General features: G+C 53.8%; 1 protein-coding gene across 4 annotated transcripts in view; it reads right to left on the bottom strand.

The window, feature by feature from the left end:
• Window positions 1-16,614, bottom strand: part of ZNF609 (zinc finger protein 609) — a 64,930-nt gene that overhangs the window by 32,533 nt on the left and 15,783 nt on the right. Inside the window, exon 1 of one of the 4 annotated variants that reach the window (XM_048318314.1) lies at window positions 10,726-10,965. The exons of the other annotated variants lie outside the window; for them this stretch is intronic. Coding sequence (XP_048174271.1) covers window positions 10,726-10,950 — 225 coding nt within the window. The 5' untranslated portion in view covers window positions 10,951-10,965. Of the gene's footprint in view, window positions 1-10,725; window positions 10,966-16,614 lie in introns of those variants that run through there. 4 annotated transcript variants of the gene reach the window in all.

The following is a 16,614-nucleotide window of genomic DNA, read 5'->3' as shown; positions in this document are numbered from 1 at the left end:
TGATGTACAACACTTGAAGCTCCTAACCTAATCACCAATGAAAATACAACCCAAAACAGTGACCCAACCTTGTGCTCTTACAGGAATAAGCAAGCCTGAAAGAGCCGAACGGTCATGGCTGAGAGCAAAACAGCAAAGATGTGAGAATTTAGGTGCAGACAGGCGAGCATGACCACAAAAAAGCTTTACTCTCATTATTTAGCCCATTTTTGCCCCATCAGCTGCATGCCCAGCTCATGTAGACAAGAAACAGGGCCAACACACTCTGTCCCCACAGGACAGGTGGCTCTTCAGGGAGGTGAGACCTCATCCACATGAAATCTAAGGAACAAATTCTCACCTGTGACTTCAAACCACCTGACACACCTGGAACCCCTCATTAGGTAATCCAGAACCTGAATGTTTTTACACCTCAGATATATCACAGAAGGCCACACACGAGCGTGAGCCATCCACTGCTCCACAGCCATGGCGGGGAGCCTGCAGCGCCATCCAGAACTGGGACCAGGAAGGACCAGGAGGTGATAATCTGGGAACAAAAATGAAACCTTGGGGTTGTGAGCCAGGCTCCATCCCAGCCGAACTTGCGTGCTAGAATTTTAAGAAGGGGGTTGTTTGCTGACAGCTTAAAGGATTTATGGGAAGGATTAACCATGGCTTTGCTGATGAAGGAACCAGTGGCAAACTTGGAGCAATCCCATGAGCATGGGGAGAAGCTGGAAGAGGACAGGGAAAGGGCGGACGAGCCTACGACAGCATAAACAACAGGGACAGTTTGTTTTGCACAGTGAACTCGACCAGGAGCAGCTCTTCTCAGCATTAACAACCTTGGTTTGCTGCCCACCAAACATGGGACAGCCAGCTCTGGAGTCCCACCTTTCACAGTGCTGGATCATTGCGGTAACCGGAGGTGCCCTGAAGCCGTACAAGGGAGAACATCGCAGACCTCAGCCATGAGGAAAGGCACCCAAAAAGAAGAGTGTGGAAGGCCTGGAGTGAAAGGACGTGGTGGTGGGAGTCCTGCTCTGGAGGTGGGGCAGGAGGGAAATCCTGCTGTGAGCCGCAGGTAGCAAGGAACCGCAGATCCGCAGCACTGGTTGCCGCACCAAAAGCTTCGTGTTGTTGCCTAAGAACTCTGTGAAGTGTCTACAGCTGAATCAGGCTTATATCCAGGTGAATAACACAGATAAAAAGCAGGAGGCTACAGATCTGCTGCAGACTGGCAGAGGAACGCTAACCTGGAGGGGTTTGCTCCTGCAAGCACGGGATGCTGGTCACCAGGAACACACACAGACAGATCAATGGACTTGTCTGGCAAGATGGAGCCCAGCAACAAGGGCATGTTCCAGCTGGGAACAGCTAATCCACCCTCTCAACCCAATGCAGCTGCTTGGCAAACAAGCACGGTCCCCTTAAGAGAAAGCACAATCAGCCCAGATTTAGCTGGAAGAGGGTGGGGATATCGCTGAGCTCCAAGCCATGGTCTGAACCTTATCTGCTGCTTTTAATACCTATCAGTGTTGATACAGATTAAAGGATTAGTCAGGATTACTGAAGGCAACCCCCCCTCGCCCAGGCAGTGAGGATGGGAATGGGTGCGGTGCAATTCCAGTCCTCCCCTGCGACCACAGCCCTTGGCTGCACCCTTGGAGAGAAGGAGCCTGAGAAACGCCTGATGAGAGGCCCTCCATGAGCGATGGCAGCCATGAAACAGATGCAAGGGAGCGAGATTGGGCTCTCTGGGAAGAAAACAAAGACTCACCAGCCAGAATCCAAGTGGGAGTCGGGTTCATTGTCCCTACTGTTGCCTACCAACACAGCAAGCCTTCATGGACCAGCATCACCACCCAAAGAAACCATCCCACCACAATCCATCCTTGGCTGCTTATTCCTGCTGCAGCCCAAAGCCCTCTTTTCCCAACACAGGCATTTGTGGACTGTCGGGAAACTGCCTGGTTAAAACCTGCTTTCGATGTCGCTCAGCACAGCTTTTAATTGGATCATGTCCCTGACCCAATTCCCCACATGGCTGCACAAACCCTTGAGCGTCGGTGTGGGAAGGGGTGGCCAGGAGCAGGCAGGACACCTCCTGGGGAGCAGCAAAGCTCTGATGACTGCACAAGGAGGCAGGAAGGTTCCTGTGCCCACGTTTAGGCTGAACACAAACCTGAGGAAGCTCTCCTCTGAGATCTCCCATCTTCCAAGAGATCATCTCCAAACATCAGCTGTGTCCAGAAAGCTTGGTCCTGAAACGTGGCTGGGCTGAAAGTGGTTCAGGACAATGGCAAGATGAGAGATCCCACAGTAGAACAATTCCCGAGTCCTGCCTCCCATCAACATGTATTCTGCTCCCTTCTCCAAGCAGGAGCCAGTAATAAGGAAGACCATGGCCGCCATCATCTCCTGGACAGCAGGACCTCACATCCCAGCCTGTCATCCAGGAGAGCCAGACTCTCAAAGGACACGGAAGAAAACATATTTTGCCCAGGTGAAGATTGCCCAGAGAAGTTGTGTCTGCCCCATCTGAGGTCCGGCTGGCCATGGCTTGGAGCAATCTGGTCTAGTACAAGGTGTCCCAGCCCATGGAACAGGGTGGAATGAGGTGAGTTTGAAAGTCCCTTCCAACCCAAACCAGCCTCTGAGTCTATGAAACACTAAGATGGAACCAAACCTGGCTCCTCCAGCTTTCTTGCTTCTCCCACCAGGATAACAGAAGGGAATGGCAGAGGCACTGAAGCTGTCAGCAACAAGAAGGCAGGCAATTTTGGGCCAAAGACCTGCAGAGAAGGACATCACTGATCTGAAACGATCACCTTCCAGAGCCAAACTTAGCTTACAGAACTACAAAAAAGTTTGGGTTGTTGGGGACCTTAAAGCTTATCCAGTTCCAAACCCCTGCCATGGGCAGGGACACCTTCCATCTTCCCCACGTAGCACACCCACATCCACATGCCAATGTCCCACACCCCGCAGTGATTCAGGGATGAAAGTTCAGATCTAGTCACAAGCCCAAGGCAGTCCCCCCCATTCATCCCCACTCCCCCCAAACCATCTCCTCTGAAGCCCAGGCAGCTGCTTCAGCCATTAGTTTCTTCCCACCAAAACACTACCAGGCTACACACGGCTCATGAAGAAATGTGGAGCCCTGGCCGCAAAAAATACACCCAGAGAAAAGACTCCTTTCCCCTCTGCAGAGAGGATCTGAGTAAGAGAGAAGACCAAAACCTTCACGGTACAATCACCTCAACACAAGAAACAAGCTGAAGACCTGCACCTGTTGGACATTCAAATGATACTAAAAAAGTCCAACTACGCTGAGATGTTAGCTTTGGTCCCATAAAACCAAGCAGGGTTTGCCCCACTGGGAACACACCAGCTGAAGAAGCTGCACTGGGCATCTGGGGGCCAACAGCAGTAAATCTGACACTGGAAGAACATTCCAGCCTAATGCCAGGACAGGATGATTAAACCCCTACTAATTCTTGGCCCAGAAGGAAGAGCGGCTGCTTTCAGCCTTGTTGGGTCACAAGCCAGCTGGAGTTCTCCAGTGAGTCTCCAGAGCCAGGCCCCCAGGCTGCCCTATGACCCCAGGCAGGAGCCAGAACAGCTCCCAGCCAGCACGGATGCGTTCAGCCATCCTGGGAATCTGAGGAGCTCTGCAGGCAGAGCCACCAAGGTGGTTTCTGGCGATGCTTTCTGATGGTGCTTTCCAGAGTTCCTGTTTCTAGAGCCAAGAGAAACCCCTGAGTAGGAAGACTCTGTCCTACCAACACAACCTCCTCCAAGTTATTATCATAACTGTTTATGGAGTCAAACCTACCAGGAGTTGGACTTGATGATCCTTGTGGGTCCCTCCCGACTCAGGATACTCAATGGGTTTTAATTTCAATCCTCTGCTCACGGGCCATGGTGTGATTCCCAGGTGGGATACACGAGCCACTAGCCAAGAGCCTCAGAGAAAGTCCTCCTATGAGCATGCATGCTTTAAATAGCACCTCGTTAATTGTGAATTAACTGAACTGACCCAGAGCAGCCAATCCCAGGTCCTTTGGGAGAGGCATGGGGCAACACACATCCCACAGAAGCGTGTTAAGCTTCCTCCAGCAGCTCTGATTCTGCCCCTCAGGAAGCAGATGGCATCCAAACCATATTTTGCTTCAGGGCCATGCAAGTTTGGAGAGCACATGCCGTGTATACCTACACATCTCGTCAAGGAAGAAGTTCAGCTCCCTGTCACTGCACAAGTTGTCAAACAAAGTCACAGCATACGGACGTGATTTTTAGCAAAAACACTGCCAGAAGGAGGATGACAAAGGGGGCAGCATTAAGGCTGCTGTGCTCCGCTGAGCTCAGCACCTCCCAGGTGCTGACAGCCAAACAACTCCAATGCGGCACCAACCTACTTTCAGATGGATCTTCATACAAAACCTCACGGATCATCTGTATCCCACTGCCACCATCACATCCTCAACACCTAAAGCTACACTAAGGAAGTATACTTACAGCTTTTTACTGCACTGTAACACTACACCAGCTATCACCCTCATTACATCAGCTCGTCACAGGAGATGACAACCCATCCATGAGCAATCCACTGTGGGGTGTGAGGAAGATGGATGTGCATCAGCAGTGCACCCGTCAATCCAACCATGTTGCATGCAGATCCCTCCTCTCAGGGATTCAGTCACCTCAGCCACAAACTCCTGAAACTTCCCTGACTGCTATTAGATCACCTCAGGCAGCACGCGACAAATTCAAACACTCTTGTGGAGAATTTATAGTCCTCCAACCCCCCAGCAGGAACGACCATCTGGAGCATTTGGGGCTCCCTAGGATGGTTCTTCATGCTCACCCACAAATTGTTTTACAAGACAAAGTCCCGAGAGCGGTACTTAGTCTCAAGCAAAGATTATTTTTGGCAGCTTTATCAGAACAGTTCCCACTCCCTTAATCTCTCCTTGGATGAAAGCACGTTTAGGAAACTGTCCAGATGTTGGAATATCAATAAAACAAAAAGCTGTGGTACAACGCAGTCTTGAAGAGCCCTTTACAAATAAACACAACTTGGGGGGGTTTCTGCTCAGCAACGCCAGGCCTGCACTCATAAACCAGAACTACATGCTCCCCTCCCCAGGAATCGGAAAACAAAAGCTGGTTTGGGTTACCCAGCTGCAGGACACACACGCAAGAACTGCTCTTGCAGCTCTCCTACCCCTAAATGGTCAAGCTCCTCATACCACTCCATGGATTTTTAATCAAATTTTCCAAAATAACAATTTACAAAAGGAGTTACAGCCGAGCCAAGAAACTTGAGCTAAGAAGATGTTATGAGAAACTCGCCACCAGCTCTAAGTGAGGATGTGGAAAACTGATGAAATCTCCCATCACAGCAACAGGTTTGTCCACTCCTCACACGTCTTAGTTTGAAACCAGACATCATCTACAAGGGCTTTGAAACTCATGGCAGCATTTCTCACTCCCAACAGTACTCACCAACAACAACTCAGCACCACTGAACCAGTGAACACTTTGGGTTGGAAGGGATCTTCAAACTCATCTCATTCCTGTCCCCTGCCATGGACTGGGACACCTCCCACTACACCAGGTTCCTCCAATCCCCATACAACCTGGCCTGGAACACTTCCAGGGACGATGCAGCCACAGCTTCTCTGGGCAACCTGTGCCGGGGCCTCACCATCCTCACAGGAAACAATTCCTTCCCAATATCCCACCTATCCCTGCCCTCTGGCAGTGGGAAGGCATTTCCCCCTGTCCTCGCACTCCAGGCCCTTGTCCCCAGTCCCTCTCCAGCTCTCCTGGAGCCCCTTTAGGCACTGGAAGGGGCTCTGAGGCCTCCCTGGAGCCTTCTCTAGTCCAGGTGCACACCTCCAGCTCTCCCAGCCTGGCTCCAGAGCAGAGGCACTCCAAGTCTCATAGCATCTCCATGGCATTCTCTGGACTCTCTCCAGCAGCTTCTGATGTTGGACCCTCAGACTGGAGGCAGCTCTGCACCTGAGTGGGGCAGAGTCCCCTCCCTCCACTTGCCAGCTCCACTCCTCTGGATGCAGCCCAGGTTGGCTTTCTGGGCTGCAAGCAGACACTGCCAGGTCACATCCGATTTGTCAGCCACCAGCACCCCCAGGTCCTTCCCCTGGGGCTGTGCTCAATCTGTTCTCCACCCCAGTCTGTGTTTGTGCTAGGCATGGCCCTGGCACAGGGACCTTGCTGAACTTCATGAGATTCCCACAGACCCACCTCTCCGGCCTGCCAAGATCAACCTCTTGAAGAAATCCAACCATACGACAAGACAGTCCCAAACTCCAAGGCCACTATTAGTAAAAATTACGCAACCTCCTCCTCCTGAGCCATGCTGGCCATCTCCAGCAGGTCTGGGATGACTTTCATCATCTACTCCCAGGGGACTCAGCCTCATTTCCAGCTGACAAGTCTCCAGCATATCGAAGAAGGCTTATTTCCCCCCCTCCCCTCCCAGCCAGGGAGGGCAGGAATGCTAATGGCATCCCATTTAAACAAGCCAGAAGAAACCCAACCCACCCGAGCCAAGGCCCTGCCTTTGCCCTTTCCATTCACTGGCAATCCCTGCGTGAATGCGGCTGTCAGAACATTTCTTGGGTTTCCTTAAGTTCTCCTGCCAAGTTCTGATTAAAATCCTCCTAAGTGGTTTTCTCTTTATTCCATTTCCTAGAACTGAGAAGCAATGCGGACCTGAGAGCAGCTCTGAGTGCTGGAGCTAACAGCCCCCAACTCAGCCAGGCCATCCCAGTCTCCCACACCAGCTCATTCGGATCAGTGGGAAATTGAAAGCAACGCTCTTCCCATCTCTCGTATCAGACCATCAGCTCCCAGCGGAGACTGGGTTTTAATGGCCACGTTCACTGGCAGGAGGCTGGGATTGCTCAGCCGACAGGGGCTGCCGAGGCACCTCACCTGCTTCAGTGTCATGTTTGAAACACGTCTACCAGGGAGGAACATTCCCAAAGGCTTTTGGACAACACACAACAGTGGAGCAGTGGGGAAGGAGCAAAGCACTGCACTGTAAGTAACACGTCTCCATGCCCAGAAACATCCAATTTACCAAAACCCCAGTCTCTCACCCCCACTCAACATGCTCTGGTTCATGATGGTGGCTTCAAAAGAGAAGGTAACCTCTCACCACAGGCTCCTTGTGCTACCGGCTTGGGATCTGCACCAAACTGGATCCCCTCTTTGCCCAGAAAATTCTGGCTGCTTTGGTGGCCTTTGGTTTCTTGCCCAGAAACAACAGGCACCTGCCAAGTCTAGTCACTCTCATTCCTGTGGCCGAAGGCTGGAGGCCATCGGGACACCACCAAGATGGCTCCTGCCCTCCCAGCCAAGAATAGCTGAGGAGAGCCCCTTCCCTGCAGGAAGGCACATGAATTTGGTCCCGGGGCTCAAGCGCACCAAGAGCACTGTACAGGGGTAATGCAAGGGAACCCCAAAACAGCCTCTGTTCATACAAGAAAAACCAGAACCAGATGTGCTGCTGCCCTATCTGCTGTGTCTTCCTCCTTTGCAGGGCCCTACATGGGGAGCTGCTCCTGCCAGAGCCAAGGCCTTACTGATGAGTACACAGCCTGGAAATCCCAACACTTCCAGTTTTTAATGCCATGAACCTCCTCATGGCCCCTGGGGGAACAGGGAAACACCGACCCTACTGAGAGACCATGAGGACAGGACACACGCTGGTCCAAGCTGCCATTGAGGGATCTGTCACAGGGAACACCAACAGCTCCTGTTTTCTAGGTCTGGAGGAAGCAGCAGGGAGGAGCACAGGCTGTAAGCCCCTATAAAGCAGGGCCTTTTCCTGGGAGGTGGCTCCTCCACAAGCCTGGCAGGGATCTGGCAAAGCCACGGCACACTTGGTCACATTTGGGCGTGGCTTCACATGCAACTTTGTCTTTTTGGATGCAAGATCAAGATCCAGACCCAGCCCGAGAGCTGAACCACCTGCTCTCCCCACTCCCAAGGGGCTTCAACTCTTCCCCCAGGCCAGGGCAGCTCTGCTCCTGGCTGTAGGGGTTTGACCAAAAGGCTGGTTTCCTTCAAAGGGACATTCACCACCCAGCCCCTCCAGCTCCCTCACCCTACCCACAAAGCAGAGCATTAATAGGCAGCCTGTGAGACCATAAAACACTAATACCCAGAGAGTTCCTGCACCTTGAAATGTTAATGCTGAGCAAAGAAAGAAACCTTCCTGTCAGCAAACCAGGTCCGTGATATACAGACACAGTCACCTTCCTCCCCTCCAAGCCACAGAACAGCAAACAGCCCTGGAAATGCTGAAACTTCGCTCTGTGTACAAGGTACCCCACAGATCCACTGCTCCCACCTGTGCCTAGGCAGGAGAGGCTTCACCAGCACGGGCCAGCTCTGCTTGATGACTTTGTCACCACCTCAAAGAGCTGCCTGGTGCCCAGTCATCCTCCCCTTTCAGCCTTGGAAGGAATTTCCCCTGGCCCCTGAGCACATGGAGCCCAGACCCAGCGCTCTGCTGTTCTTTCAAGCCCCTCTTAGCCATTCGATTCCCGGAACTCAGCTCCAGCTTTCATAGACTCATAAAGGCTGAAGAAGACCTCCAATGGCTGGACCTCTAGTCCAGCCATTAACCCAGCACCACCACGGTCACCACCATACTCCAAGTGCCACATCCACACACTTTTCAAACACTTCCAGGGATGGTGATTCCACCACTTCCTTGGGCAGCCTGTTCCAATGCCTTGCCACCCTTTCAGTGAACCCTTTCTTTGTTCCCTTCTCCTCGCAAAGGGGCATCCATTCTTTACACCACGGTGGGTCAGAGGGACACGGAAGTGCAGACCTGGGGCTTGGTGTCCTGTGGGGAAGGCAGGTCAGCATCCCAAGCTGGCAGGGCAGCACCAGCTGGAAATACTTGCTTGGAGCTGGTGCAGTCACAGTAGCCATGGCTCTCGGCGTGCACCATGTCTGGTGTGGGACCACACGGACACAGCAGCCTCTCTGCTGCACCGCAATGGTGATGGAGCATCCCAGCTGCAGTGGTACCGATGATTTTTGGGATGGCCTCCCCTTTCAGACAATACACCCCAAGACTCTACTTGCCACTACCCACATAGGACCCACTGGATGGGTGCAGCTCTCCCCCCTCCAGCCTAGCTCGAACACAGGACCAAGACCCAGCTCCAGGGTCCCTTTTCTGAGGGCTGATCCTAGGATGGTGACCACCAGCCACACGGCACGCAGTTCACTCTGAACATGGCACAGCCTTCTGTTGAACAGATGAGAGGGCCATTCCCAGCACGGGAGGCAGCGTATCTGCACCCCGACGAGTGGAGGGAGGGGTGGGGGAGCGAGCAGGGGGAAGTCTGGGAACAGCGTTCATTTGCATAATACCTGGGGAAAATATCACAACGCTGCATTTCCATGGCTAATTGGGGGAGTGAGCGAGCTTCCTGGAATGAAACTACTTTCTGGCTTGGGAAAAAAACCAAGAACACAGCGCCACAACCACAGGATCTGTAGCTTCAACGATGCCTTCTCTACCCAGAGCACCCTCGTGCTCCCCCCAGCAAACCCCATGCTCAAGCCTAAGAGGAGAAACCAATCCCTGCAATGGACAGGGGAAATTGAGACACGCAGGCTCCTGCATCTGCATTAAGGGAAGACAGCCCACGGGGTGCTCTTACTCCCTCAGCACCAGACAAAATCCACTTTTGAGCTTTATCACACCTCATCCCCTCAACAAGACATAAAACATGGTGACCTCCACATCCCAACCAGAATTCCAGCTCAGGCTGCAGAGCAGGCATGCTCTCCACACTATTCATCACAACACATTCCAAGACACCCCAAGCGAATGAGGGCCAGACAGTATCTTAAAATAAATCTAGATACCAAGTTTTAAAGCCACTTCAGAGTCAAGGACAGGAAAAGTCAGCAGATATGAGTACATGCCATCACCATACCGTACAAAAGCTCTGTGGTAGCATCTTCCTGCACAGGGATTTATCCTGCCCACAGAACGCTGGGATGGAGCCAGCACCATTCAGCTGGCAAGGCTGGGAGCACAGGAGGAGGAAGGATGGGAGCACAGGCACCATGTGCTCTCCTGGATTGAGCAGAGCTCATCAAAACCACTGTGAGCCCTGTGAGGGGCCAGTGAGACCCTAAAACCTTTATACCACAGCATGGTCCCAGCAAAGCCCCCATCTCCAGCCCCAGGTGCCACTACAACTGCTGTGCCCCCACCCCAGGTGCCACCATCACTGCCATGCCCCCATCTCCAGCCCCAGTGCCATCATGGCTGTCCATGCCCCATCCATCCCAGCTCACCCGTCCATGCCAGCCCACAGCCTGAGCTCACCCCAGAAAACCCTGAGCACGTTTATTTACATCAGATCAGCTCCCTGATCTGGTCCGTGGGCAGGAATGAGTAACAGGGACAGGAATATCTCGAGCAGATGTTGTCACCAAATACAACATATCGTCAGGCTGCTGGTGGCTTTAAATCATTCCGGAGCCCGGCAGTTGCTTCCCAGCCCTGGGCTGCTCTCCCAGCTGCTGCTCAAACAGCTCTGAGCCCTGGGGTGGCTCCTCTTGCACCCACTGAGTGCTTGAGCTCCAGGCACTGATCACCACAAGGTAGGAACGTCACAAAACCACCCCAGAAAGTCCACAGCAATCACCACTGCTTTTTCTCCTGCCCACCTTCAGCTCTGGGGATTTAAGTGCCCTCTTGCCCAACACATCTCCAGGGTTGCCTGCACACGAGGATTCACAGGGAAGATGGATTTCACAGCTCCAGACCAAAGCAGCCTCGAGAGTAGCAGCAGAGCAATGCAGCACTGTGAAAGCAGTGGCACAGAGGATGTCGTGCCTGCAGAAAACAGGGAAAAGGCAGTGAATCCCCAACCAAGCAGCCTTTAAAAGCATAGGAGGGGAAAAGCAGGCAGCCTGTGCTCTGCAGCCCTTTCCCGTGGCCTCCCTGGCTGCCGGGTGGAGGAGCAGCTTTGCTCATTAGCGGGTTATTCCTGGCACACTCCCCCTGCATCAGCTCCCCGGCAGGGCTTCAGGAGCAGCTCGCAGAGTTTTGAAGCTTTCAGGGTCGCACAGCACTCCAGAGGCGAAAATCTTCCTTTAAAGAAATCTCCCTCGGCAGATAAATGGTGCTGGGTAACTGGGGTCATTAGGCTAATGAGCAGCTACAGCCAGCCTGGAAGCAAAGCAAAAAACACCACAGAGTCTACCAGAGCCCGTTAGCCTCAAAATCTGACCCATCTCCAGCAGTTCCCGTTGCTCTCAGGGGAGGAATCAGGCCCATGAATCAGCAGGATCAATCACCCGTCAGCCTTCCCATCAAAATCTCTCATCAAAGCACTGGGGGAGCCGATTCGCAGGTCGCTTGCACCAAGGAAGGGGAGAAGGGGCTGTTCCTCTTCTGTCCCCCCTCTATCAGCCCCCTCGTTACCACGGTGTCATTCCACTCTCACACTTCAGGAGTGGCGAGGTTTTTCCTCTTCTTTCCCAGCGCTGCTCCATTTCCTACCACCATGTCCTTGACAGGGAGCCACATGTCCTGCTGCCCGTTCTGGCAGAGATCAGGCCATGTTTCAGCATGACAGGCAGCTCACTGGGATACAGCAATGCTGATGGGTCGGGCATCAAAGCTAACTCAGCCCTTTAGTCCTTCCTAATACTGCCATCTGGGAAAGCAACCAGGGAGAGATGCAATTTTCCCTTTGTAAAGCCTTCAGAGGTGGGATCAGCTGGAACTCCCAGCCTGCTACATCCAGTGGTTATAAAAAAAAGCCCACATATAAATAACCTCTCAGCAGGAGCCAAAACTCCAGCACTAACCCCATGGTTTGAAGTGAACGAGGCCAATTTCCTCCTTTGTAGCTCTTGACACATGTTGGCTGCATGCCCCCTTCTTGCCTTGTTCCTAGAGCAGAAGGCTCCGGGCGGCGGGGCTGGGGACGATAAGGAAACGAGTGGTGTCATTCCCAAGGACTCCCAACACAGCCCTGTCAGCAGCTCTGGAGGCGGTCGATTCCAGCATGGCTGGAGAAAAAGAACCACAGCGAGCAGATCAGGCAGGAGCCGGTAGCTGCCTGCACGCCCCTGCCACCTCCCTGAGCTGCCAATTCTCCGGAAAGAGACAAGCCCTGCAGAGCAAGGGCTGGGAAACAACTTCTCCCCAGGGTTTCGGGCATGAGCAGGTCCCTACCCAAGCACTGGGCTTCCCACACGCCCTAAAGATCCCCGGGGAAAATGAAGCACAGGGTGAACACTAGCTCCAAAGCCAGCTTTGGAGGGTCTGTAAAGCAACAATTGTTTTCACCAAAACAGCTCTACTGGGAGTTGCTCCACCCAAATTCTGGCCCCAAGACAAGGAACCCCACACCAGTCAAAATCCCAAGCACATTGTCAAAGCACAAGGCTGGGACCAGCCCGCATCTCATCCTGGCTCTCCCCCACATCAAGAAATGTTCCCAAGACAGTCTATGGCCATCTCCTGTTGGGCTTGGACCCAGCAGAGGGACTGGGAGATCTCACCTCTTCAAGCTGGAGTCTCACAGAAATCCCTCACCCCAATCCTTGCTGCTGCACCCACAACCAAGCTTCATCCCTCCCCCCAAAAATAGAAAAATGGCTAAAAAAAGGCAACCACGCTTTCACTCCAGGTAAAGGATTAATGCTGCAGGACATCTGGCACCTGGGGGTCCATCCCACATCCCACTGAGGCTGTAGGACCAGCACTGGAGACACCACGCAGGTCTGCACCCCTGGATTAGGGCGTGAAGGTCCGCAAAGCTGACACCAAAGCCACCCTGCAAACTGCTGAGTAAGCCAGCAGCAGCAGGGATAGTGCACAGCATTGTTTGGGTGTATTTCTTTTTCGGCAGCTGCCACTGGTGTGGGGTCACCACCCCACTGCCTCCATGGCCACCTGATGCCGAGCACTCCCTCTGCTGCCACGCTGTCCTCCCACGGAACCACCAGTTTTGGTGTGAACACACTGCAGTGTCCCCCATCTTACAAGAGCCCCTCTCTATCAGGTCACCCACAGCAGGGATGTCTGCTCTGAGCACGCACAGGGCATCACTACACTGTGCCTTGGGAGAAGTTCAGGAGAAAAAATGCACCGGTGGCTTCCACCCCCTCTCCCACAGAGGGACACGGATGAATCCACCCTCCTGGCTGCCCAAAACCGCAGCACACGTGACCCAGAGAGGCTTTTCAGAAGAGCCGAGTCTCCAGCGGCTTCTGTTTGCCTTTCCCTTGTCTGCAGCAGCGTCGCATCTGGACGCTCGTCAGAAGAGAAGGAAAAAAAAAAAACCCCCTCCCTCCTCCTGCTGAACAACCTCTCAATCAAAACAAAGCCGGAGCAGCAGCCAAGAGCTGGGAGGCTCTTTTGTTTAATGCTCAACATCCCCCGGCCAGGCCAGCACGCCCCGGAGTGCCAGGAGCGGGTGCAGGGGCCCAGTGTGGGCAGTGTGGTGGGTGCAGAGCTGGTGAGGAAGGGGCCAGCTCGACCACCAGCCCCAGGGCCAGCTCAGCCACGTGACGGCGGCTGGTGGGGCAAAACCAGCGCTGCTCCTCTGTGCACGGCCATTTTGCTGAGCTCGGCTGCTTGCCGAGAGCTGCCATTCCCTCCCAGCACCAGTGTCCCCCAAACCAAACCAAACCAAACCAAACCAAACGCCAACTCGGCTCCAGCCACCCCCAGTGACCCAGGGACTGACCCAGCCACTGGTCGCCATGCTCGTGGGTCCACCAGCACAAGCTCTTTTCTCTCCCTGCTGCAAGTATTTTAAGCTCCCACTGCTGCCCCTCCACATATGTTTTGGGGCTCCAGGGAGCCGCTCAGGCACTGACCACAGCCAAAGGCAAGCCTTCTCGAGGTGCTCAGCCCATCCCAGAGACCTTGGAAGGTCTCAGCAGGGTTATCACCAGTGGGTTTCAGATCAGCCCCATCCCTGGAGAAGTTATCACCTGTGTCCCAACACACTGATGGCATTGGGTTCAAGGAGAGCGCATAACAAGCCAGGACACGGCCAAGATCCACAACAAAAAAAAGGATATTTGGGATATTCAGTTCCGAAGGCTTCACCCCAGAAAGCAGCAACCAGAGCCATGGGGCCACTCTGGCAAAACACATCCCATAGAGCCCAAGGGCCATGTCCACAGGCTCCATCACTGCTGTGTCAGACATGGAGAGAGGTTGAACTCGCCCATGGACACAGAGCCATGGAGCACCGGCTGACACGGAAAAGTGTCTGGCAAAACCCAAAGCAAAACTCCTTCCTATACCCAACAAGGACTCGATGGCTGCCAAACCCTACAGCAAGATATTGGAAGAACACAAAAGCAGAAGTAGAGGCAAGTGGGGTGAGCTGGCTGGGGCAAGAGCTGGCTGCAGCATTGAAGCACCTCATCAAGGAAAAATACTCCCTGCTAAAGTGCTCGTTATTCCAGCCATGGAGATACAACAGAGCCTCCTGGCTGGCGGCTGCCGGCTCAGCACACATCTCCTACGGGGAGGTCGCCTACCCCAGGCTGAAGGCAGCGGAGGGACAGACAGTCTCCCTTTCTTCATCCGCAGATGGAGACCAGCTTCCCTGCCCGAAACGGAAGCGGGAGCAGCACAGGGTTAAGCAAAGGACAAGCTAAGGGAGACCAAAGGTTGGGCTGAGTCACGTTGTGGCCGTTCCTGTTTCAGTCTGAGCAAGTTTCTCTTCCCAGGCGGGGTTTGTCCCCAGGCCAGAGTGAACCTGCTGCCTTAATCCTCCCAATGCACTGCCTGGAGGAGTTGCCTTCCCTCCCACAGCCAGCATTTACCTCTGCGCTTGGCTTGTCCTTTGGACTCCACATGCAGTTTTTGGGCCATTGCTGCAGCTTTCAGGAGACAGGATGGGCCCAACGCCACATCCCCCATTGCATCCCACTGGTCCTCCACCCTGCCCCAGGCATCCGCCCAGCCTCAGGCTCTTCCTCGAGACACAAAACTGCTTTCCCACCCCTTACCATGCAGACACCTTTCTTCTCGCCCACGGCTTTCCCGACCCAAAGGAAGCCATCCAGCTGCCCCCAGGAGGCTGACGAAACACAGACAATGCTTCCTCCTAAGTGACACATGTTCCTGCAGATCCAGACATCAAATCCCTTCTCAAGACAGGGATCAGCCCTCCAGCCTGAGCCTTCACCGAGGGGGTTGTGCCTGAACCTGGACAAGTAAAATGGCAGAACTGTCCTCACCAGGTGTCAGCACAAAGAAGATAGAATCATTTGGGTTAGAAAGGGACCTTAATGTCCATGTTTTTCCACCTCCTGCCATGGGCAGGGACACCTTCCTTCCACTAGACCAGATTGCTTCAAGCCCCGTCCAACCTGGCCTGAACACTTCCAGGGATCCAGGGGCAGCCACAGCTTCCCTGGGAAACCTGTGCCAGGGCCTCCCCACCCTCACAGGGAAGAATTTCTTCCCAATATCCCATCTAACCCTCTCTTCTACAAGTAGGAAGCCATTCCCCCTTGTCCTGGCACTCTTCATCCCAAGTCCCTCTCCAGCTCTCCTGGAGCCCCTTTAGGCCCTGCAAGGGGCTCTGAGCTCTCCCTGGAGCCTTCTCCTCTCCAGGTGAGCACCCCCAGCTCTCCCAGCCTGGCTCCAGGGCAGAGGGGCTCCAGTCCTCAGAGCATCTCCATGGCTTCCTCTGGACTCTCTCCAGCAGCTCCATGTTCTTCTGATGTCAGGGCCCCGTGGCTGGAGGCAGCTCTGCAGGTGGGGTCTCACCTGAGTGGGGCAGAGGTGCAGAATCCCCCCCTCCCCTGCTGCCCATGCTGGGTGACGAGCCCAGGACACGGAGGGATTTCCAGGTGCCAACACACATGACCAGGGTGTGTGGAGCTTCTCGTCCACCAACACCACACCTCACGTTGGTCTCTCCAACTGCAAAGCGTTTCTGCAGCTGTATCAGTGAAAAAAATAAATCTTTAATAGTAACAACACAGCAAAGCCATGCAGGGTACAACCCAAGGTCCTGCAGCTCCAGTGCTGGCTGTCACAGCAGCCAGCACAGATGGCTATGAGGGAACATAACAGCCAAGCATGTTGAGGTATTTCCCAAACCAATTCCCAGGCCTCTTCAGGCTTTTCCCAAGCCAAAACACATTGCCCTGTACACCCCCCCAATGAGTTTCTCCTCCACAAGCCCACCCAGGTGCCCCAAATCATAGGCGGACTTCCAGCATCCACCGCTTTTAGAAGCAGCATTCCAGTCCATCATGCAAAAGAGCATCTGCTGCTCTTCCTGGTTTCATTCACTTTGGTTCCACTGCCAGAACAAAGGAACATGTCTCCACACCTGAATTTTACAGGCTTCAATCATCTGCCCCAGGAGTCTTCCTCTCAAGTGGAGGAAACACCAATCTATTTAGCAGCCCTTGTCCCAGAGCCATCCCACGGCTGACCATCCCCACCACCCTTTTCTCCGTATATGCTCCCCAACAAACCTCTGGTCTCAGCACCTCTCCCAATGCCACTGTGCCCTCCCCACCCACTCCAGTGCCCCCATTGTGATCCCCACACCGAAGCAG

This window comes from Corvus hawaiiensis, chromosome 13 (genome assembly GCF_020740725.1).
Source record: "Corvus hawaiiensis isolate bCorHaw1 chromosome 13, bCorHaw1.pri.cur, whole genome shotgun sequence".
NCBI lineage: Eukaryota > Metazoa > Chordata > Aves > Passeriformes > Corvidae > Corvus > Corvus hawaiiensis.
This window is presented reverse-complemented; position numbering and strand designations above follow the sequence as displayed.